At 41.5% G+C, this 22,935-nt stretch overlaps 1 protein-coding gene across 2 annotated transcripts in view; it reads right to left on the bottom strand.

The window, feature by feature from the left end:
• The window catches only part of TMEM185A (transmembrane protein 185A), a 36,758-nt gene extending 14,137 nt beyond the window's left edge, over window positions 1–22,621 (bottom strand). The window contains exons 1-3 of one of the 2 annotated variants that reach the window (XM_081793488.1): window positions 22,429–22,621; window positions 21,001–21,091; window positions 928–1,104 (exon numbers count right to left, since the gene is read on the bottom strand). In XM_081793488.1, the coding sequence (XP_081649614.1) occupies window positions 928–986 (59 nt within the window). In that variant the 5' untranslated portion in view covers window positions 987–1,104; window positions 21,001–21,091; window positions 22,429–22,621. The remainder of the gene's footprint in view (window positions 1–927; window positions 1,105–21,000; window positions 21,092–22,428) is intronic. The other variant, XM_081793487.1, reaches the window with a different exon arrangement.
• Between the last annotated feature and the right edge of the window lie 314 nt (window positions 22,622–22,935).

Genomic DNA, 22,935 nt, shown 5'->3' with positions numbered 1-22,935 from the left:
ACTGCACACAAATGTCTCCCATCTGTCAAGGCTCTTTGTAGGACTGTTTTAAAGTTCTTAGATGCATATGTGCTAATGGGCTAAATCTTATTTTTAAAGTTGATCAAGACTGAAACACCTCCTGCACTTTTCTCACGAGCAGCTGAATGTGCCCTGCCTGTCTGCTGGGCACTCCTGCCCTCTCCCTCTGCCTGGCGAAGGCTGAGAACAGCCTCCCCAGTCTCCCTTTTTCCTTTCTGAAGTGCCGGTCTCTGTGAGGGAGAAGAGACTCTCCAGGCCCCAGCAACCTAGGCTGCACAGCAGAGGGAGCGACTCCAGGAACCTGGACTAGCTGAGGCAGCCAAGAAAGGCTCAGGGGAGTTGAGAGTAAAGGCGACCCCTCTTCCTGGCTCCCAAAGGCTCTGCTCTCCTTCATGGCATCTGGGCCTCAACTTTCCCTGTCTCAGGGACTCACTGTTTCCCAACCAAACCACCTCACCCACACCACTAACAGCCCTAAAACCCCAGGACCAGGGGATTGGGACAAGGCGAACCCCAGCTCTGGGACTGAAATGGAGACTGATAGATCCCTGGTGACCAGAGCCAGGACTTTGTTTTGTAGAACTGCTCTTGCAAACATGATAGTCTTATACTTCCTAGTTTAGCATGGTGTAACAGTTCGATATTTTGGATGCATTTTAGTTTACATTGCCTATTGTGGGCCAGCTAGGACCTTAAGCACCCCAAAAAACACTGCTTATATGTAAAAAATGCATATCCAACAACTAATTTAGAAAAGTACTTAGGCTAGAACCCAGTTTGCCTATATTATGGTTCTTATAAAACCCTAGATAGGTAGAAAAAAATAGTGCTTATTTAATTAAAAGTGAAAAACAAGATCTTGCTCCCTCAGGGTAGAGACCAATCAGTTTTATAAAGCAGTATTACCGATATTGGGGATTTCGTGCCCAGACTCCAGTTCCAACTGAGGCTCCAACAATGACCATCAACTTCCACAGCCATATTGGAGCAAAAACAGCCCAGTAACTCCACTGAATGATGCCATCCAGACGAAGGGCCAGCAGCACAGAGAACAGCAGGAGACAGGCATAGATGAGGAATTTACTAGGAGAAAAGTAAAATGATTAAAGAGGACTCACTTTTACAAATATGTGATACTAAAAGGGAGAGTAAGAACAGTATTTTTGAGCATGTGTAGAGTCACTAATTCAACAATTGTTTATTGAAAGGTTCTATGCAGTAGACATACACTGTGTGTTAGGGGATAAGGGACACATAAAGAAGACTCAAATAAGTTCCCTGCTTTCCAGGGCTTCCTGGTAGGAGAGAGTCCACACAGAAACACGTCACTGTATGGGGTGCCTGGGTGGCTCAGACGGTTAAGCATCTGACTTTGGCTAAGGTCATGATCTCACAGTTCGTGGGTTCGAGCCCCGCGTCGGGCTCTGTGCCGACAGCTCAGAGCCTGGACCCTGCTTCGGATTTTGTGTCTCCCTCTCTCTCTCTGCCCCTACCCTGCTGGTGCTATGTCTCTTTCTCTCTCTCAAAAATAAATAAAAGCATTAAAATTTTTCTTAAAAGAAACACACAATTATAATACAGCATGATATGTGCTGGAATGGTGCTAGGGTAAACAGTGATGGAAACCCAGAAGAAGAAATATGGATTCTGTCTGGGGGTACTAAGAAGGAGAGAAACTTCCAGAAGATATATGGAAAGCTGCCAGGCAAGAAATATTGTGAAATGAAGAAGCATTCCAAGCAGAAAGAACTAGACGTACCAAGACATGGAGACTGAAAAAGGTTGACATGTTTACAATATGGTCAAGTTTTGTCACTAATTATTTGATTCTATTTTTAAAAAGGCATGACATTTTTAATCTTCAATGTTCAGATACAGTAACATTTTAGTACACGTATTATAATTTCTGTGACTGAATAGATTTCTCTCTCGCACTCACTCTCGTGCGCTCTCTCTCTCTCTCTCTCACACACACACACACACACACACACACACACACACACACACATTTCCCATAAAAGGGATTTCCTGAAGATGATGTCCTTAAAATAGTTAGAAATTACATTGTTGAGGTCTTCTATTTCCACCTTTGATGAAGTAAGAGGAAAGGGGTTTTTCTTCCAACCTTAAACAACAGACTGGACAAAATATATGAAACAACAGTTATCAGATACTGGACAACGGACAACAAAGGACTGTGATGACAGGGAGGGAGGGAGGGCGGAAGGAAGGAAGAAAATAAACTTTATTAATGTTCCAGCTTACTGCCTAGAGGCAGTTCCCAGGGTTCAGCAAGAGGTAGTTAAAACCCAACCCTACTGACAATCACAGTAAGTGTAAATGGTCTACCAGATAAAAGGTAAAGATGGTCACATTGGATTAAAAAGCAGGACAAATATATGCTATCTATAAGAAACCTATGTCATGAATCGATAAAATCACAGATTAAAACTAAAAGGACAAAGAAAATTTATACCAAGCAAATACTGACCAAAAGAAAGCTGCAGTGGTATAGTAATATCTGTTTTCATTTTCTATTGTTGCTGTAACACATTATCACAAACTTAGCAGGTTAAAACAATACAAGTTTATTATCTCACAGTTGTGTATGTCAGAAGTCCAGACAGGCTTGGTTGGTTTCACTGCTCAGATGTTCATAAGGCTGAAGTCAACATGTTGGTTGGCTGGACTCTTATCAAGGGATTCTGGGAAGAATCGCTTCCAAGATCATTCAGGTGGCTGGCAATTTGCTTTCTTGTGGTTGTAGGACTGAGATCCCAGTTTCTCCACTGACTGCCAGCAAGGGGCTGCCCTTAAGATCCTAGATGTCTCTCTCTGATCCCGGCACATAAGCTTTTAAAACTCAAAGCCAGCAACAGCACAGTGAATCTTTCTCATGCTTAGAATTCTTCTGACTTCCCCTTCTGCCATATTGCTCCTGCTTCATTGGAGGTTCTTTGCTTAAGAGCTCATGTGATTAGATTGGGTCCACCTGGATAATCAGGATACTATTCCTGTCATCAAGTCCATAACTTTGGTAGGCAGAATTATAAACATGCCCCCCAAGATTCCTGTCCTCTGTTTATTCAATCAAATACTAATCTAGGTACTGCCATGAAAGGACTTTGTAGATGGAATTATTAATCAGGTGACCTTAAAATATTGGGGATTATCCAGGTGAGCCCAATGTGATTATATGAATCCTTAAAAGCAGAAAAGGAGGCATAAGAGTGATTCAGAGAGAGACAGCAGAAGAGGAGAGATGAGGCCGAAGGGGAAGTCAGAATGATTCTAAACATGAGAAGGACTCGACCTGTCTTTGCTGGCTTTGAAGATGGAGGAAGGGAGCCATGAGCCAAGGAATGCAGGCAGATTCTAGAAGTTGAAAATGACCCCTGCTGACAGCCAGCAAGAACACTGGAGTCTTCTGTTAAGTTTCTCAGGATCCACATAAGAGTGAAAACATATGGTATCTGTCTTTCTCTGTATGACTTATTTCACTTAGCATAACCCTCTCCAGTTCCATCCACATTGCTACAAAAGGCCATATTTCATTCTTTCTCATGGCCACATAGTATTCCATTGTGTATATAAACCACAATTTCTTTATCCATTCATCAGTTGATGGACATTTAGGCTCTTTCCATAATTTGGCTATTGATGTTGGGATGAGCACTGGGTGTTGTATGGAAACCAATTTGACAATAAATTTCATATTAAAAAAACATGATAAAAAATAAAATAAAAATAAAAATAAATAAAGTGCTGTTGAATTCATAAAAAAAAAAAAAAAAAGAACATTGGAGTCTTCAGCCCTACAACTGCAAGGAACTAAATTCTGACAACAACCCAAATGAGTCTGGAAGCAGATTAATCCCCAGAGCCCTAGAAAGGAATGTGGCCCTGCCAACACCTTGATTTTGGCCTTGTGAGACTCTAAGCAGAAAATCCAACTTAGCCCTGCTGTACCTGTACTTCTGACCCACAGAAATGTAAGATAATGAGTTCTGTGTGGTTTTGAGACACTAAACCTGTGGCAATTTGTCATGGAAACAACAGAAACTAATACTGTCACCTTAGATACTTCTGCAAAGTCTCCCTTACCATGTAACATAACAGTCCCAGGTTCCATGGTTTAGGGCCTGGATATCTTTGGGGAGCCACTTTGCCTACCACAATATAAGACAAGGTATATTTTTGAACAAGGAATATTACCAGCGACAAATAGGGGCAGTTAATAACAATAAAGAGGTCAATTTGTCAGAGGATCTAACAACTGTAAATATGTACCTAATAATGCTTCAAAATACATGCAGAAAATAAAGGAAAAATAGAAAAATCCACAATTATTATTGGAAATTAACATTTCTCTCTAAACAACTGATAGAACACATAGAAATTACTAATTTACACAAGAGTGCAATAATGCTATTAACAAACATGACCTAATTGATACTGATAAAGCATTCCTCCCATAACAGCAGAACAGAAATTCCTTTCAAATGCACATGGAATATTCACCAAGACAGGCTGAAATCTGGGTCATAAAACAAGACTCAAGAAATTTAAAAGAATCAAAATCATACAAAGTAAATCTCTAGGGGCGCCTGGGTGGGTGGCTCGGTTGGTTAAGTGTCCAACACTTGGTTTCAGCTCAGGTTATGATCTCACAGTTCATGAGTTTGAGCCCTGCATCGGGTTCTGTGCTGACAGCGTGGAGCCTGCTTGGGATTCTCTCTCTCCCTCTCTCCCTGCCCTTCCCCTGCTTGCACTCTCTCTCTCTCTCAAAATAAATAAACTTAAAAAATTAAAAAAAAAAACAAGTCTCTATACACAATGAAATTAAACCAAAAATCAACAACAGAAAGATACCTTGAAAATTCTCAAAATGCTTGCAAATTAAACAACATGGTTCTAAATAATCCATAAGTAAAGTAAAAAACCACAAGGAGAATTTGAAAATTCCAGAATAAATGAAAAGTGGAAACACAACTTACTAAAATCTGTGAGATATGGCTAAAGCAGTACTTAAGGGCAATTTATAGCATCAAATGCTTTTGTTAGAAAAAACATAGAGTCAACGTTCTAAGGTGCACCTTAAGAAACTAGGAAGAGAAGGAAACTTTAAAAAGTAAGCAGAAGGAAGGAAATGATAAATATAAGTTCAGAAAAATCAATGAAACTAAATCCTGGTTCCTTGAAAAGATCAAGAAAAAGAGTAAACCTATAGTCAGAGTGATCAGAAAAAAATAGTGGGCAAAATCACCAATATCAGAAATGAAAGCAGGGACATTACTACAAATCCTACAAACATTACAGGGATTAGAAGGGAATATTATGAACATCTTCATGCAAGTAAATTTCTTGAGACATTATCAAAGTTCACACCAGATGAAAGATCACGTCTGTATCTATTGAATACACTAAAACTGTAGTTAAAATCCTTCTCACATAAGAATGAAATATGGCCCTTTGTAGCAACATGGATGGAACTGGAGAGTGTGATGCTAAGTGAAATAAGCCATACAGAGAAAGACAGATACCATATGGTTTCACTCTTATGTGGATCCTGAAAAACTTAACAGAAACCCATGGGGGAGGGGAAGAAAAAAAAAAAAGAGGTTAGAGTGGAAGAGAGCAAAAGCATAAGAGACTTAAGAGCTGAGAACAAACTGAGGGTTGATGGGGGGTGGGAGGGAGGGTGATGGGTATTGAGGAGGGCACATTTTGGGATGAGCACTGGGTGTTGTATGGAAACCAATTTGACAATAAACTTCATATATTGGAAAAAAAATCCTTCTCACAAAGAAAATGTTAGGCTCTGAAAAAAATCTATCAAATACGTAAAGAATAAATAGTACCAATTTTTTGCAAATCCTTACAGAGAAAGATAGGAGGGGGTATTTCCAAATTTATTTTATGAGTCTAGCATTACCCTGATACCAAAACCTGACCAAAAAAGAAAACTATAAACCAATATCCTTCATGAACATAGATGCAAAATCCTTAAAAATTTATCAAATTGAATCCAGCACTATATAAAAAGGATATTACAGTATGACTAAGTGTGGTTTAGTCAAGATTGTAAGCTTGGCTTAACATTTGAAACCAATTAATGTAATTCATTGCATTAATAGAATAAAAAAGAAAAAACATATGATTATCTCAATAGTTTCAGAAAAAGAATTTGACATAAATTAGGAAGAGAAGGATATCTATGAAAATAACGTTTAATGCTGCAAGACTAAATACTTCCCCTAAGATTAGAAACAAGGCAAGTACATCTATTCAACCTTGTACTGGAGGTCCTTGCCATAACCATAATTCAAGAAAGAGAAATAAAAGGGGTAAAGAGTTGAAAGGAAGGAGTACATCTAATATTTGCAGACAACATGATTATCTATGTTGAAAATCCTAGCTAATCTACCAAAAACAAAATAAAACAAAACAAAACACTTCCAAATCAAATAAGTGACTTTATCAAGGTTGCAGGATACAAGGCAATTTGTACAAAAAAATATTACTGCATTTATGTTTGCCAGCAATTAAAAAGTGGACCCTCAGATGTTTTTTAAACCTATCATTTACTACAACTTTCCTATAAATCTAAAACTATTCTAAAATTAAACGTTCATGAAAAAAACTGCCATTTACAAACATCATCAAAATATGAAATACTGAAATAAATGTAACAAAATATGTGCAAGACTTGTATGCTGAAACCTACCAAACACTACCAAGAAAAATTAAAGATACCATATGTTTTCACTCATATGTGGATCTTGAGAAACTTAACAGAAGACCACAGGGGAGGGGAACGGGGGAAAAAAAAGTTACAGAGAGGGAGGGAGGCAAACCACAAGAGACTCAAGGACTGAGAACAAACTGAGGGTTGATGGGGGGGTGAGGGAGAGAGAAAAGTAGGTGATGGGCAGGGAGGAGGGCACCTGTTGGGATGAGCACTGGGTGTTGTATGGAAACCAATTTGACAATAAATTTTATTTAAAAAAAACAATCTAAGTAAATGGAGAGAGATCCCATGCTTATAGATTAGAAAATTCGATATTGTTAAAGTTTGCACACACTGTGTATTAATTTCCTATGGTTGCTATAGCAAATTACCACCAACTCGGTGGCTTAAAACAACACACATTTATTCTCTTATAGTTGTGGATGGAGGCCAGAGGTCCAAAATGGGTTTCGCTGGGTTAAAACTAAGGTGTCACAGGGCCCGCTCCCTCTGGAGACTAGGGGAGAATCCATTTCTTGCCTTTCCCTGTTTCTATAACTGTATTCCTTTCACTCCTTAGGCCCCCTTCCTCCATCATTAAAACCAGCAGCACAGCGTCTTCAAATCTTTTTCTCTGCTCACATCACATTGCTTTCATGGAAACCCATGATTGCATTTAGGATCCACCTAGATAATCCAGGATACTCTCCCCATCTCAAGATCTTTAACCGAGTCACATCTTTTGGGACATAAGCTAATATTCACCTTTTTGCCTTAGAAGGTAATATTCACAGGTTCCATGGATTAGGAAAGTGGTTATCTTTGGCAATCATTATTTAGCCTACCATGCTCATCAAATTATTCTACAGATTCAATAAAATTTCAATGAAAATCCCTCTGTAGAAACTGATACACTGATTCTAAAAGTTATATGAAAACAAAAGGACTCATAAAGGGGAAAACAATGGTGAGAAAGAATAAAGTTGGAGAACGTATACTACATGCTTTTAAGGCTTATTGTAAAACTACAATAATCAAGACAATGTGGTATTAGCATTAGGAGAGACACAGAGAACAGAAAAGAATACGAAAACAGACTCATACATATATGGTCAGTTAATTTTTGACAAAGCTGCCAAGGCAATTCAATGGAGTGAGGACTGTGTTCCAACAAATGGTGCTGAAACAACTGGAAAGATGAAGGAAATGCACCTAGACTCTTACCCTCACAGCATATACAAGCATTATGTGAAATGGATCAGACCTCCATGTTATAGCCAAAACTATAAAACATCTAGAAAACACAGAAGGCAAAACTACTTGTCACCTAGACTTAGGAAAAGATTTCTTAGATGGAATACAAAACTGGACTTCTTCCAAATTAAAAACTTTTAATATCCAAAAGAGACAATTAAAGGGGTGCTTGTGTGGCTCAGACAGTTAAGTGTCCAACTTCGGCTCAGGTCATGATCTCATGGTCTGTGAGTTTGAGCCCCGTGTTGGGCTCTGTGCTGACAGCCTAGAGCCTGGAGCCTGCTTTGGATTCTGTGTCTCCCTCTCTCTTTGCCCCTCCCCTGCGTGCTCTGTCTCTCTCAAAATTAAAATAAACAATAAAAAAAAATTAAGTCAATTAAAAAAATGAAAACCCAAGCCACAAACTGGGAGAACACATTCTGAAAACATGTACCTGACAAAGTACCTGAATCCAGTACATATAAAGAACTTCTACAACTATAAAATGAGAAAACAATCTGATTAAAACCGGCAAAAAAAAAAATAATAATAAGGACACTCCATCAGAGAAGTTATACAAAAGGCAAATAAGCACATGAAAAGATATTCAATATTTTCAGGCACTAAAGAAATACAATATCAATGCAATACAACAAGATAAAACAACACACTCCCCACCATGGCTAAAATTAAGACGATCAACTTTGACAACTGTTGCTAAGGATGTAGAACAACTGAGACCCTCAAATATTGCTGGTGGGAATGCAAAACAGCACAGCCACTTTAGAAAACACTTGGGCAGTTTCTTATAAAGTTAAGTACACACTTACTCTATGGCCTTGCAATCCCATGCCTAGGTATTTACTCAAGAAAATGAAAAGCATATGTACACACAAAAACTTGTATTCGAATTCTCAAAGTAGCTTTATTTATAATAGCCACTGGCACCAATCCAAATGTCCATCAGCTGGTGAATGGTTAAACCAACTGTCGTATATCTGTTCACTGGAGTACTTACTAATCAGCAGTAAAAGGAAATGAAGCAAGGATGCACTCTGTTGAGTAAAACAACTCAAACTGAAAACACAACATACTGCACGACTCCATTTAGTTGATGTTCTGGAAAAGGCAAAAGTATAGATACAGAAAATACATCAGTGTGGTTGCCAGTGGCTGTGTTGGCAGGGAAATCTGACTATAAAGGGACATGAGGGAATTTTTTGCAGTGATGGACCTGTTCTATATCTTTGGGTTATCCACATATCCACAAATACATGGATTAAAATGCACAGGACTGTGCACTAAAAAAGGGTAAATTTTACTGCATGTAAAATATATTTCAATAAAGCCGGTATATCTATCAATCTATCTGGGCATGCACAGCAACATCAATAGCTGACATTTACTGGACGCTTATGACACGTCAATACTATGCTGCTTTTCACGCATTGTCTCACTTAAGCCTCACAGCAACTCTGCAAAGGAGGAGTTTTCACTACTCCCATTTTGCAGATGAGGAATGAAGGCTTAGATGTTAAATAACTTGTCCAAGCAGCTCACAATGCACAGGGCTGGATTCAAACTAAGATCTATTTGCTATTTGACCCCAGAGTCCTTTTACTACTGACATTATACTGATAATTCAACATTCTTGGAAAAGCATCTGGATAGATACACACTGAGAATTAAGAATGATCTCCAGCAGGGAGGATTAAGGATAGTCTTTACATTCTTGTTTATGATTCCTGACTTTTTTCAAGGTACATGTACTGTACCTGCATTATGAAAAACAACATAAGAAACTTCAACTGGAAAAAAAGGGGGAGGCTGTAAGGATTGGGACCTATAAAACTCGGCTCAGAAGACCTCCAAGAATGTAAACTACAGTGGGAGGACTATCAGATTTGGAAAGGTTGCTAACTAGAATATGTATACAGCCTTTTTGTGTCACAGTATTCTTGTCTATAAAATCAGTAAGGTGGTTGTGAATACAAGATAATGAATCCAAAAAGTGCTTTGTGTAAAGCAGTACATTCGTGGCTCTCAAAATCTTTTTTTTAATTAAAAAAAATTTTTAACATTTATTCAGTTTTGAGAGACAGAGAGAGACAGAGGACAAATGGGGGACGGGCAGGGAAAGAGAGAGGAGTAACACAGAATCCGAAGCAGGCTCCAGGCTCTGAGCTGTCAGCATAGAGCAATGCAGGGCTTGAACTCATGAACCATGAGATCATGACCTGAGCCAAAGTCAGCTGCTTAACCAACCGAGCCACCCAGGTGCCCCTCTCAAAATATTTTGTATCAGGATTCCTTTACATTCTGAAAAATTACTGAGGAACCCAATGAGCTTTGTTTCTATCGTTTACCTATTGTTATTTACTGTATCAGATTTTGAAATGGCTATTTTTGAAATATTAATTCATTTAAAAATTACAATAAACTCATTATATATTAACATACATAATTTTAATGAAAAAACACTATTTTTCAAAATTTGTACAGTTTTGAAAATGTTTTAAATGTCTGGCATCATAAAGGACACCGAGATTTTCATACCCACATCTGTATTCATTCTGTTACAATATGCTGTTTTGGCGCAAGCATATGAAGAAAATCTGGCCTCACAGAGATCTGTAGTTAGAAAAGAACAGAATATTTTAACAGCTCTTTCAGATAATGGTGGATATTCTTTGACAGGATGCTGAAAGTCAAACAGTGGTAGTTTCCTGAAGGTTAACTGTGATGTGGAATCTGAAACCCTGTCAGTGAACTTCTTGTAGGCTGCTACATTAAAATCCATTGGTCTCTCTTGCACTTTGGATGAATGTTTTATCCCTGCAAAATCATGATACCATGTAGGCTGACTGAAAAATAGTAGTTCACTAAGTAATAAGGATCTTGCAAATGTTGACACACTTCACTATACCAAGGCAAGTTCACAGTAGTTATTGTCACAACTCATTTCATCAGAAATATGTCGGTATTGGTTGGGGCGCCTGGGTGGCTCAGTCAGTTAAGCAGCCGACTTCGGCTCAGGTCATGATCTCACGCTTTCTGAGTCTGAGCCCTGTGTTGGGCTCTGTGCTGATAGCTCAGAACCTGGAGCCTGCTTCGGATTCTGTGTTTCCCCTCCTCTCTGCCCCTCCCATGCTCATGCTCTGTCTCTGTTTCTCAATAATAAATAAATGTTAAAAAATTAAAAAAAAAAAAGAAATATGTAAGTATTGGGAGGCTGTCAAGTTCACAGGGATAGATAAAACTTTTCAAAAATTCTGATTTTCCCTTGAAAGCTCTAATTTTACTATTTGCAAAAATATCATCAGTTGTTTTCCTTGTTGAAAACGCTGAAGGCACTCCAACAGTTTTTTTACATTTTAAATTAGATTTGTGTTTTTTGTGTTATCAGTGCTGTTTCCAAGTTACAGGTTCACTTGTATTTTCAAGAAAAATGTCTGCCAAATGCCCTAATACAAATAGCCGTAGTCTTGTGTGTTAGCTGTCCTTCCAGGTAAAAATGGTGTTCCATGAAAAAAGGCAGCTTGCAGCCCATGCACATAAGTGCTGTTCCTTGAGTCAAGCACTGTACAGCAGACAGCCTTTCTGCATTCTTCCTATTTTGTCACACAGAATATTAAAATGGACGTGTACTCAAGGGTCACTATTTAGTGAGACTGGTATTTTTGTATGCTTTATTGAGGACATCCTTACATGAAGCTGGCTGTTTGAACTGTAAGCGTACTGCAGTGAAGACTCCAATGACTACTAATACAGTTTCGTGTCACCAGCTTGATTTGTGCTCAGGTTCCAATAGTCTACCCACCACTGCTTTTGTACCATCGGTGCAAATGTCAACCCAGAGAGAGGCAAAGAACATCTTAGTGTTATGAAAATAGTTGTGACCTCACAGACCCCTAAAAGGTTCTCAAGGACCACCCCCCACCCCGCCAAGGTGTCTGTGGAAAATGGTTTGATAACCACTGCACTAAATACATGTTAGTTATGATCAATGCTCAAAACCAAAGGATGTTTTTCAAGCTGTCACAAAGACAAGAGAGCTACCACTGAAAGATGCCAAGGCAAGAATGACTTCACCACTAGACTCTGGAGAAGGAAAGGGGTTGATGGGGACTCATGAGCTCACAGAAATGGAGTCATCACCACAGAGACAGGAACCAGCAGAGGCAACTTTTTCCCTCTAACGCGCAGGTGGATAGTGCAAAATCTAGAAAACCAGAACCAATTTGTCAACCCAAACCTGTGGCTATACCTATCATTACCAGAAACAATGGATTTGAAAACAGAATATTTTTTAAAAAAATAAGTGAATTCAAACATCAGCAAATGCGAGGACAATGATAAACACAGGATTCACAGATAAATTAAATAATATGTAGAGGTAAAATTTTTCTAGAGTTTCAAACTATAAACAAAAAATAAATGAGGTGGGGGGAGAGTAAACCCTCTAAGCTAAATTCATGATCTTCTCTAAAGGAGAGGATTTTTTTATTTAATTAAAGAAAAAAGTAGAAGTAATGGAAACAGAAGTACCAAAATGTTTAAAATGTTGGGAAAGTGATTATTTTATAATTTTTGATGTAATTTAAAAGGAAATTAAGAGTTCTAGGTCTCTTACATGAAAAATGAAAAACAGAAGCAAGAAACTTACAAGAGGACAAATAATAATACAAAAATATAATTCCTAATTCAAATACTGGGGTTGAAAAAATGTAAGTAGGAAGAAATGTTCTTGTATTACTCTTCTATTGTTGTCATGCAAAGTTACCACCAATCTAGTGGCTTAAAATGCATAAATTTATTATCTTTACTGTTCCAGACATCAGAAGTCTGAAGTGGTTCTCACTGGGCTAAAATCAAGGTGCCACCAGAGCTGTGATCTTTCTGGAGGCTCTAGGAGAGACTGCTGCTCTGCCTTACCAGCTTCTAGAGGCTGTTGTGCAGACCCTTGGCTCATGGCCCCTTGCTCCAGTTTCAAAGCCAGCAGTAGAGAGCCCAGTCCTCCTTACATTGACTCACTCTGACCTCCTCTTCTGCCTCTCTCTTCCACATTTAAGACCTGTAATAATGGGTCCAGGCAGAGAATCCAGAATAATCTCCTTATTGTCAGGTCAGCTGATTGGCAACCTTAATTCCATCTGCGACATTAATTCCTCTTTGCCATATAATGGAATATATTTCCAGGTTCCTAGAATTAGGATGTGGGCATATTTGGGGGGATCATTATTCTGCCTACCACAGACCTACAATATGAAAGTTCACTTAGTGGATTAAAAAATAAAACCTAAATCTGTTGCATTCAAGAGTCACATTTGCAACCAGTATCAAAAGTCAAACCAACTACAGGAAAGGAGATAACAAAGGTTTATCATGTCTGGGTGGGGACAAGAGAAGCAGTTTACTAGTACAGTAATTTGGTGGATTTTAAAGATAAAGCATTAAAATACTAAAATGACTAACAATGAAAGCATAAACAATGAAAACTTAGCAACATGGCCATAGAATATGGCAATAACGTGACAATTTTTCTTTTAAGAATATACAGAGATATTTTCACTGTCAGCTTCTACACGCTACTGTTAAATCATCACAGATAAAGTAGATAAAGTTCCTAAGGAAACTAGAAATTATGGAAATGAACACGAGAGTAGATAAAAATAGCACGGTTCTATACAGAGAATCAAGTAGCAGGACAAAAATAATGCTTTCTTTACATACATACAGATTTTTCCAGAGGGAGAGAAAAAAGATCACAGGGCACTGACACACAAAAACCATGAATCTAATTTAAAATTTAACTGTTTGAGTGCCTTCGATGTATGGAATGTATAAAAATGAGAAAGTGGGGGTGCCTGGGTGGCCCAGTTGGTTAAGTGTCCAACTCTGGCTCAGTCATGACCTCAGGGTTTGTGAGTTCAAGCCCCACATCAGGCTCACTACTGTCAGCACAGAGCCTGCTTCGGATCCTCTGGTGCCCCCTCTCTGCCCCTCCCCCGCTTGCATGCTCTCAAAAATACATAAAACATTTTTTAAAAGAAAAAAAATGAGAAAGGAAGTCTCTGCCCTGAAGTTGTTCAAGACTAATGGGAACAGGGGCGCCTGGGTGGCTCAGTCAGTTGGGCAGCTGACTACAGCTCAGGTCATGATCTCGTGGTCTGTGAGTTTGAGCCCTGCATCAGGCTCTGTGCTGACAGCTCAGAGCTTAGAGCCTGCTTCTGATTTTGTGTCTCCCTGTCTCTCTGCCCCTTCCATGCTTGCTCTCTGTCTCCCTCTCTCTCTCAAAAATAATAAACATTAAAAAAAATTTTAAAAAAAGACTAATGGGAACAGAGGGAGGTGATCTACAACAAGTAACTACATATCATTGTAAACTGGTACATGGAACATTGGTTTCCCTGGGAGAGTTGGGAAGGGAGGTAGGAGCCGGGCAACAGGGTGGGGACAGGGAATTCCAGACAAAGGGATAAGATTCTTTAAAGTATGAAACAGTTTTTTGTATCCCAGGAGACTGAACACCCAGAATAAATTCTGTAAGTCTTTGGGGGTGGGGTAGGGAGACAGGAGAAAAGGCACCAGAGGAAATCAGGGAAAAGTAAGCTGGGGTTAGAAGGTAGTGGGATTCGAATAATAAGGTAAAGTCCTTGGAATTTATTAATAGGCAATGGGGAGCCACTGGAGATTTTCTGAGCAAAAGAAAGGTATAGAAGGCATAGAAAAATGTGTAAGGTAGATTGCAATTGGCAGAGACTGGAAGCAGAAATTCTACACAATTCATAATAAACTGACAACAATGGACTGAACATTGCCTAACCATATGGATCTTTTTCAATGCTCACTTGTTAAGCAGAACAGCAGAGCTGAAGAGATTATTTGTGCAACTCTATTTGAACCTTTGCTTCTTCATAGCAAAATGCAGATAATACTACCTCTACCAGGCAGTGCCGAGATCAGAATTAAATAACTTATCAGAAAGCACCTATTGCAGGGCTTGGCACCAAGCAAGTAACTTGTTAGTTTCCTTCTTTAAATAATGACTAAATCCAGGATGAAACAGAACACTATTGGAGAATATTCAAAATCCTGCTAAAGCATGACTGAAACATCAAAACACCCGGGCTGTTGCCAAAGCAAAACTTGGAGAAAACGTATCCACTCCAAAAGTGGAACTAAAATCAAAAAAGAAAAGAAAGAAAAAAGAGGCAAAGCGAAAACTAGTGAACTAAGTTTGTACACTAGTGAACTAAGTTTGTGCCTAAGAAATTTAGGGGTGAAAAAACCCCAAGGGAACCAAAATATGGAAATAATAAAACTAAAAGTAGTAATATAGACACCAAAGTGGAATTAATCGATAAGTAACACCAACAGCTGGTTCTTTGAAAAAAAAATGAACAACTACAAAGTTGACTGAATAAGTTAATGCACTCAGAAATTTTAGAAGATGTAATTGGTACACACATTTGTAACTTGGGGAAGAAGGAACAGTATGTCAACTATACCAATACATTTGAGAACCAAGTAAAAAAGATGACTGCATATCAAATAGGAAATCTTCAACCTGACTGGCAATAAGAGAATATGATGCAGCAATAACATAGTGACAAGAAAATTTATTAAAAAAAAAAAAAGTTGGCACGCCTGGGTGGCTGAGTAGGTTAAGTGTCAGACTCTTGATTTTGGCTCAGGCCGTGATCTCACAGTCATGGGATCGAGCTCCGTGTCAGGCTCTGTGTATGGGATTCTCTCTCTCTCAAAATAAATAAACATTCAAAAAAAGTCACAATCAAAGCCTAAACTACTTTGAATCACTTTTCAAGAAACATTTAGACTAGAGTCCAAGTATAAAAATAGACTTTGCTTAATTCTCCACAAACCAGCAAATGGAGGTTCCACTGGATATTGTGGCATCAACCACTACTTCCTAAATTTCACTTTTGCAATTACACGTTTAAAATGGGTGTATTCCACTCTATGAATCTGTAACGCTAGTACATGATCACTGAGTAGTGTTACATAGGTCTAACTACAAAGCTAGTGTCCTCTCTGAAATGTATATGGAGCTTTCTGCTAGAGGCTCAAATTCCCTCTCTCCACTTTGAGGGACAAGGGAAAAGGACGGGGAGGGGGGAGGGGGGAGGGGGGAGGGGGGAGGGGGGAGGGAGGAGAGAACACACCTAGTGAAGAGACAACTATGGGTGTAAAAGTTCTAACATCTGTTATCTGCAAATCAAAAGAATGCAACTGGACTCGTGTTAGACCCATCGGTCTTCTCCAGTTAAATGCAGCAGGTGCACATGCAAACACACGCGTGCACGTGCACACACACACACACACACACACACGCTCTGCGTGACACATCCCTGTAGGTGCCTCTTGTCTACAACTTCCGAGAATGGCTCCAACTGACAAACTGCTAACTGACACTCTCCCAAACTGTTAAAGGGACTGTATTTCTGACATTGAGCAGAACCTTACCAACAAAATTTAAATTCTTTTAGTGGTGATTTTAACTGGCTTTATTAAGATGAAAAGTGTTTAACATCAGCTAGCCAGTAGATGTAAGAAAGCAAAAAAGCCCAATAAAAACAAATCACTCTTAAGGAGGTCTAGAAGGGGGCCAGGCTGGAAGTTTATCAGCTGTGCAATTGTCGAGGGTTACTCTTTCCCTAAGCCTGTCTCTTCCTGGGGTTACTCACATATTAATTCACTAAGATTAGGGGATGTGAAAGCCCTGTGTAAACAATCAATTTTATCTATTTTTGCTGCTACTACTATTATAAAAGAGAAAAGTTGTAACAATCTCACTTAGCAATCCTTTTTCTCACTATTAGACCATAGCTGACAAAGTATGAATCATTAGTTACAAAGAACCTATCTTGAGTTCAATTCAACACTTTCATCTTAAATTCTAGTTCAGGTACAACCTGTGATCAGGCAAGGCAATTAGAAACCCCAAGCTCAATATTGGGAAGCTTAACTCCTAGAGTCCTAAGAAATCATCAAAAACTCCTCCAACCTACTGTCTCTCCCCTACAGCAGAGTCTCCAATGGTACATGTCTATTTGTACTCCACATCCGCTCATTCAGCACATTTACTGAATGCCTCAACATCCTGGACTTCAAAGAGCTCACAGCCAAGAAAAATATGTATGTAATTATCAAGTAATGGGAATGATATTTTTAAAACCAGAAATTATGCATTCAAATGAGACTTGTTTCCTTTAAACAGTCCCCCTGGGAGGCAAAAGGCTAATTCCACTTCATCGCTCAAACCACCTTTGGAGTTTTCCTCCTAGAATCGCCTTGAGAGCTGCAGTCTGTTCTTCTGAATATCCTCAATGGTGCCAACTCTTCACTGAAAGTGAATTCGATTTTTGGAACTGGGCAAAAGTCAGTCAAAGCCAAGTTTAGTGAACAACATGTATGATCAAACTAGGTGGCACTATTTTGGTTCAAAAATGATACATGATTATAAAGCAATGAGATGCAGTTCCTTATATGATTTGTAATCTGACTCCAAAGGAAATTTCAGATGAGTAACAAGGTGTATGAGCAGTAGAATAGGGGTGTGTGTGTGTGTGTGTGTGTGTGTGTGTGTGTGTGTGTATTTCTCTTTCCTAAGTAACTTCTTGGAGGCAGAACACTCATTTGGATATGTAAGCTCAGATAGAAGGTTTACTTTGTTTAATCACAACTCATAAGGTTAGAGTGGGAGAGAGCCAAAGCATAAGAGACTCTTAAGGCTGAGAACAAACTGAGGGCTGATGGGGGGTGGGAGTGAGGGGAGGGTGGGTAATGGGTATTGAAGAGGGCATCTTTTGGGATGAGCACTGGGTGTTGTATGGAAACCAATTTGACAATAAATTTCATATATTAAAAAAAATAATCACAACTCATAAATAGAAGGCTCCTTAGGATGTTGGACCCATTGTGGTATGGTGGACTGTCACTAAATTAGAGAGGTGGCATGGCATGCAGGAAAGAGCACAGGCTTCAGAAGGAGACTGACTCACATTAGAATCCTGACTTGGCCCCCTGCCGCCTGTGCAACTTTAGGGAAGTCACAAGCTCTCTAAGACTCTGCAAAGCAATGCTTATAATCTAACTTGCTGGTTGTTGCACAGATGGGAGATAATGATCCCCATTGTGCCTAACATATGGTAGGGGCCCCATAAGTCACACATATTATTAATAATAACCTCAGTATAGTCAAGAGGTTTTTCTTACTCTAGGTGGCTTGAGATGACAGAACGAAAGATAAACCAACATTTGGGTGGTGGGTGAGTAGTTCATTAACAGTACCAGCACACACTCACTACCAATGGATCTGAAGCCTGCTTTAAAAAAAAAACAGTAATACATAAAACTATTTGCAATAATTAATAACACTACATGTAGTAGTTTTCAATCCAATGACATGTGCCACCTGCAGCGCTCCTACCACACTGACCTTTCACCACTGTCTGAGCATACCAGGTCCTCTCATGAACCCTATGCCTTTGCATCCTCTGTCCCTCCTAATTTGCCTTTCCTGACCTCTGGTCTGACAAAAGCCTACAATTACATCCTTCAAGATTGAGCTGTGGAACCATCCCTGCCCACTCTGACAGAATTGATGGCTCTGCCCCTTGTGCTCCCACAGCGTTTGGTTCCTGTCTCTGGAATGCCTCTTCTTGTCTTGAATTTTAATTTCTCTTCCCATTTCTGCTTCTCCTGCCAGGCTTGAGCATGGAGAAGAATTATATCTCATTTATTTTTGTACTTAGAGCACGTAGCACATCTCTTGGCACACAGCAGGAACTCAGGAGATGTTTGACCAATGAATGCTTTAAAGAGAAATCTTTTACAAATGATTGGTAAAGACCAGGTAGCTGCCTTTGGTTAACAATTACCAGAAATCACATCCATTTTTCCTAAATTCAAAGAAACAAGATAGCTTACATAGACCCCAGAATAGCTTTAGAAGTTGCAGCATATGGAACTTTCTAAACGCTACCGGCGGCCTCCTTAGTACTCCATGCTCACATGACAGAACCCCCAGAGCAGCATCCCTCAGCCTTCGCCCCAGTCTGGCTTACCTGCGGGACTCACTGCATGGCCAGGTGCTTACAACAGATGACTCAGAGGGCCTAGCACGGCTCTCACAGCCTTCCAACACTGTCTGGCTACCAGGGCCAAAGAGCCTTCTTCAAGCCAGCAACTCCAGCAAGTTCAAGTTAGCAGAAAATCCCGAGGCTCCATGGTGCGAGTGGGGTGTTGGCTCAATGCCACTATTCCCAGATCCCCACCTCCCACAGGCACCCCAGAATCAGTCTTCCAATTCTGTATACTGCTAATAGCTGCCTCTTCAATGAATGAGGCTCCCTCACTGCTAAGTTAGGAAGCCTTAGGCACTCAGGGAAGGACTTGGTGGGTCCAGTGTGTGTGTGTTTCAGCAAGTCTTAACCTGTGTATCTAAAAAGAGGTTCATGAGCAACCAGTTATGGGTCAGAAGGAAATAGGCAGAGGGTCAGCTGGCAGCCCTGTGTATCCGAGTGCTGACACTTGTGAATCATTCTGTTACTGCAGTTTCCCAGGGCCTTGGCAATACAGTGGTGGGTTCAGACTCACCAAGATCAAAAGGTTGGAAAGGAGATCTGGAGCCATGGCCCATGCCTTGGGACCCACAAAACCATGGCAGGGACTATTTTTGTGACACACATAACCCGCAAAGTAAAGACAGCCATATTCTGCCTTAGCATCACCATCTTCCCTGTCTCTCCAATGGAATGGCTGCATTCTGAGGGAGGGAAGAAGAAAGAGAACCAAGCCAAAGACCACCAGGAAAACAGTGACTGGAAGAAGCCATTTCAGATTTCTCCTATAGGCTCTGGAGAGTATTGTATTCATTCATTCATCCATTCATTCATTCATTCCACAAATATTTATTGAGTCAGGTACTATTCCAGGTATGCAGGATACTATAATGAACAGAGTCATGGCCCTGGCCCCATGGAGCTTATAGTTTAGTAGGGGAGACAGGCATTAATCAAATAAGCACACAAATATAAGGGTACAAGTAAGTGCTCTGATGGAAGAGTTCAGCATGCTACAGGGATTGTATAAACAGGTATCAGCAGACTTAGGGAAGTCAGAAAAGCTTTCCTCAGCAAGTAACAAGTGAGCTGAAACCTCAGGGATAAGTAAGAGTTAACTAGGTCAGGAGAAGAGAGGCAAACATTCTTGGCAAAGAGAACAGTATGTGCCAAGGTCCTGGGGTAGGAGGGAGATGTTGAACTGGCTCTGAATTAAAGGCAGGGAGAAAGGCAGTAGCACCAAGGTTAGAGGCCCTGGCACAAGGTATCTTCCTGTCTACACTCCTTGGCTTGTGCTTCAGCTGTCTAGAAGGCCCGCCCCAGCATGGAACAAGACTAAAGAACAATGTTCAAAACTAGGTGTGCCCACGGGACATGACACATCACTGGCTAAAAAATTGGACTTGCCAATATTACCTGGCCACTCTAATATCAATCACCACTGTGAGGTAACACTGCTCACTCCCACTGAGTCAACACTGCATCAGGAAAATGGCACCCTATAAAAGGTCTTTAAACTTAGAGATGCCTTTCAATCCCAGTAGAAGTAAAATGTTGATAAATATGTTGACGATTACTATACGTCTGTTTAGATACCTAATATTTCATTGTGATTTTCATATCATAATTTTTGCTGGAGGGGAGGGGAAGGGAAGAAGCTACAGGAAAAAAATGGTTAAGGATCTTATGTGCACAGCACTGCTGTGCTTTGGCAACTCTGTTCACCAGTTAGAACACTCGAGGCAGTTCTTGGGTTCTGAATTATCTGTCACCCTGCAAAATAGTCCTGGAACTTTCTATTTGTAAAGCACTTTGCAATCAATCATTAATTTAGCCTCCCATCCTGCTGAGATTATACTCAAATCTACAGATAAAACAGAAAGATAAGTGAGTGGCCCAAGACTACAAAACAAGTCAGGTTTTACTTACCTTTCTTATCACTCTTGCCAAACAAGGTAGACACACAAAGCCTGTCCAACTCCGGGACCAACGCTGCTAGGCTGTGGACCAATCCTAACCCCTAGGAGAGGCAGTGGAAGTCACTTTTCCCTTACCTACTCAACAAGCTCCTCTACCCAGACTGCCTCCAAGGCCAACAATGATAATGACTGCACTGTGATTGGAACATTGGCACTCCAGACTAGAATATGAACTCTGGTAGTGCCCAAAGAATAAGAGTACCTAGGAAGTCACGATGGCTCGTAGCTTAAAGTGTCACTGTCCCTAGGGAGACTGCGCTCCCAACACTCTCTCAATCTCTCTCTCCCAAGACTTCTCTTCATCTCCCACAAGCAGCCCAGGCAGTGGCCTCCACTGGGCTCCCTCCATACAATACTGAAAAGTGTTGTCAATCATATATTTACATGCCTCTTCTCCATCCCTAAGTTGGGACCTCCCAGCATCTGAGGGACCTAGAATACAAAAGGTCGATTGAGGGCATGGCTTCCCACCAGCAAATAAGGGAAACAGGTACTCCCTTCACAGACTAGTGGACTTAAAAGATTAGGTCAACTCGTTGTCAGATGAGCAGGGAATATGTAACCCAGTTACATGAGGCCTGGTCCTCAATCCAGGTCTTTTGGCTCAGTCTAGTTCCACAAACATTTTATAAGGGCCTGCTAAGTTTCAGACGCGGTGGTAGGTGCTGGGGATAGTGAGAAGAGCAGAAGATGGGTCTCTGCTTCAGGAAGCTCAAGGCCCGGGGCGGGGGGGGAGGGGGGGGGGTGATGGACAGAGTTACAGAACACTTGGGCAAGTGCAAGGACAGGCACTTGATTCCTTAGTCAGTGTTCTCTCCACACTGTCCAGAGGATATTCCCCAGCTAGGAAGCAGGACGGTAATATCTACTTCCTGCAAATAAACTTACAGTGAAGACCGATGAGAAACCGCATATGGAAAATCGTCAGGTTCACCCCCAGAGGCATTATGTAAGGTATTGCCATACCCTGACACCGACTCCGAGGATTCAACGTCGTTTCAGATATCACTCGACAAAGCAGCAAACAAGCGAGGGGTGGGCATATATCCAAGGAAAACCTCAAGGGCTCAGAGGAACTGGAGGAAACAGCTGGGTGGTGGTGAGGGGGTGGTTAGGGGTGTCGGGTCAAGCGAAATGGCCCTGGTGCGGGGAACGGAGGCCAGGCAGCAGGGCGCGAGGAGAGGGGACGAGAGGGGGCGTTGGGCCAGCAGCGAGGGTGGGCCGGCCGAGAGGAACGCGGCTCCCGCGGAGCCGGGGCCCGGGGCTCGAGGCACCGGGCGCGGGAGCGGGAAGCGCTGCCCAGAGAGCCGCTCGCAGGGAGCTGCCCTGCCGCCCGCCGCAGCCTCACGCCCGCCGCGCCTCCCCGGCGGAGCCTCACCTCGGGTTGAAGTCCTGGAAGAGGCCCCTCAGGTTCATGGCGGAGAACTTCGCCGCGGCGGCCTCCTCCACCCCCCTCCCCCCGCGCCGCGCAGCCTGTGCGTTACAGCGGGTTCATGGTGCCGCCGCGAGCCGCGTCCCCGCCGCCGCCGCCGCCGCCGCCCGCCGCCCGCCGCCCGCCGCCCGCAGAAACCTGAACCGCCGACCCCCGCCCCTCCTTCCGGGCTTCCGTACGACGGCGGCGCATGCGCCCGAGCCCCGCCCCGTCGGCCGGGGAAGCGCAGCTTGCCACGTGCGACGTCCCTCTCCCGGCTGGCCGCGGCCCTGGGTGCTCGCGCGACTGCCCCAGGAGACGGCTGGGGGCGTGGAGGCTGGGAGAGTCGGGGAGCCTGAGGGCGGCGGCGGAGAGCCGAGCAGAGAAACCTACCCGGTGCAGGCCTGCGGAAAAGGAGCGCCCCCCACCCCAGGAGTCCCGCGGGGGAGGTCTTCGCAGACACCTGTCACCTTG

The sequence above is a fragment of the Panthera onca genome, chromosome X, assembly GCF_046562875.1.
Source record: "Panthera onca isolate mPanOnc1 chromosome X, mPanOnc1 haplotype 2, whole genome shotgun sequence".
Lineage (NCBI taxonomy): Eukaryota > Metazoa > Chordata > Mammalia > Carnivora > Felidae > Panthera > Panthera onca.
This window is presented reverse-complemented; position numbering and strand designations above follow the sequence as displayed.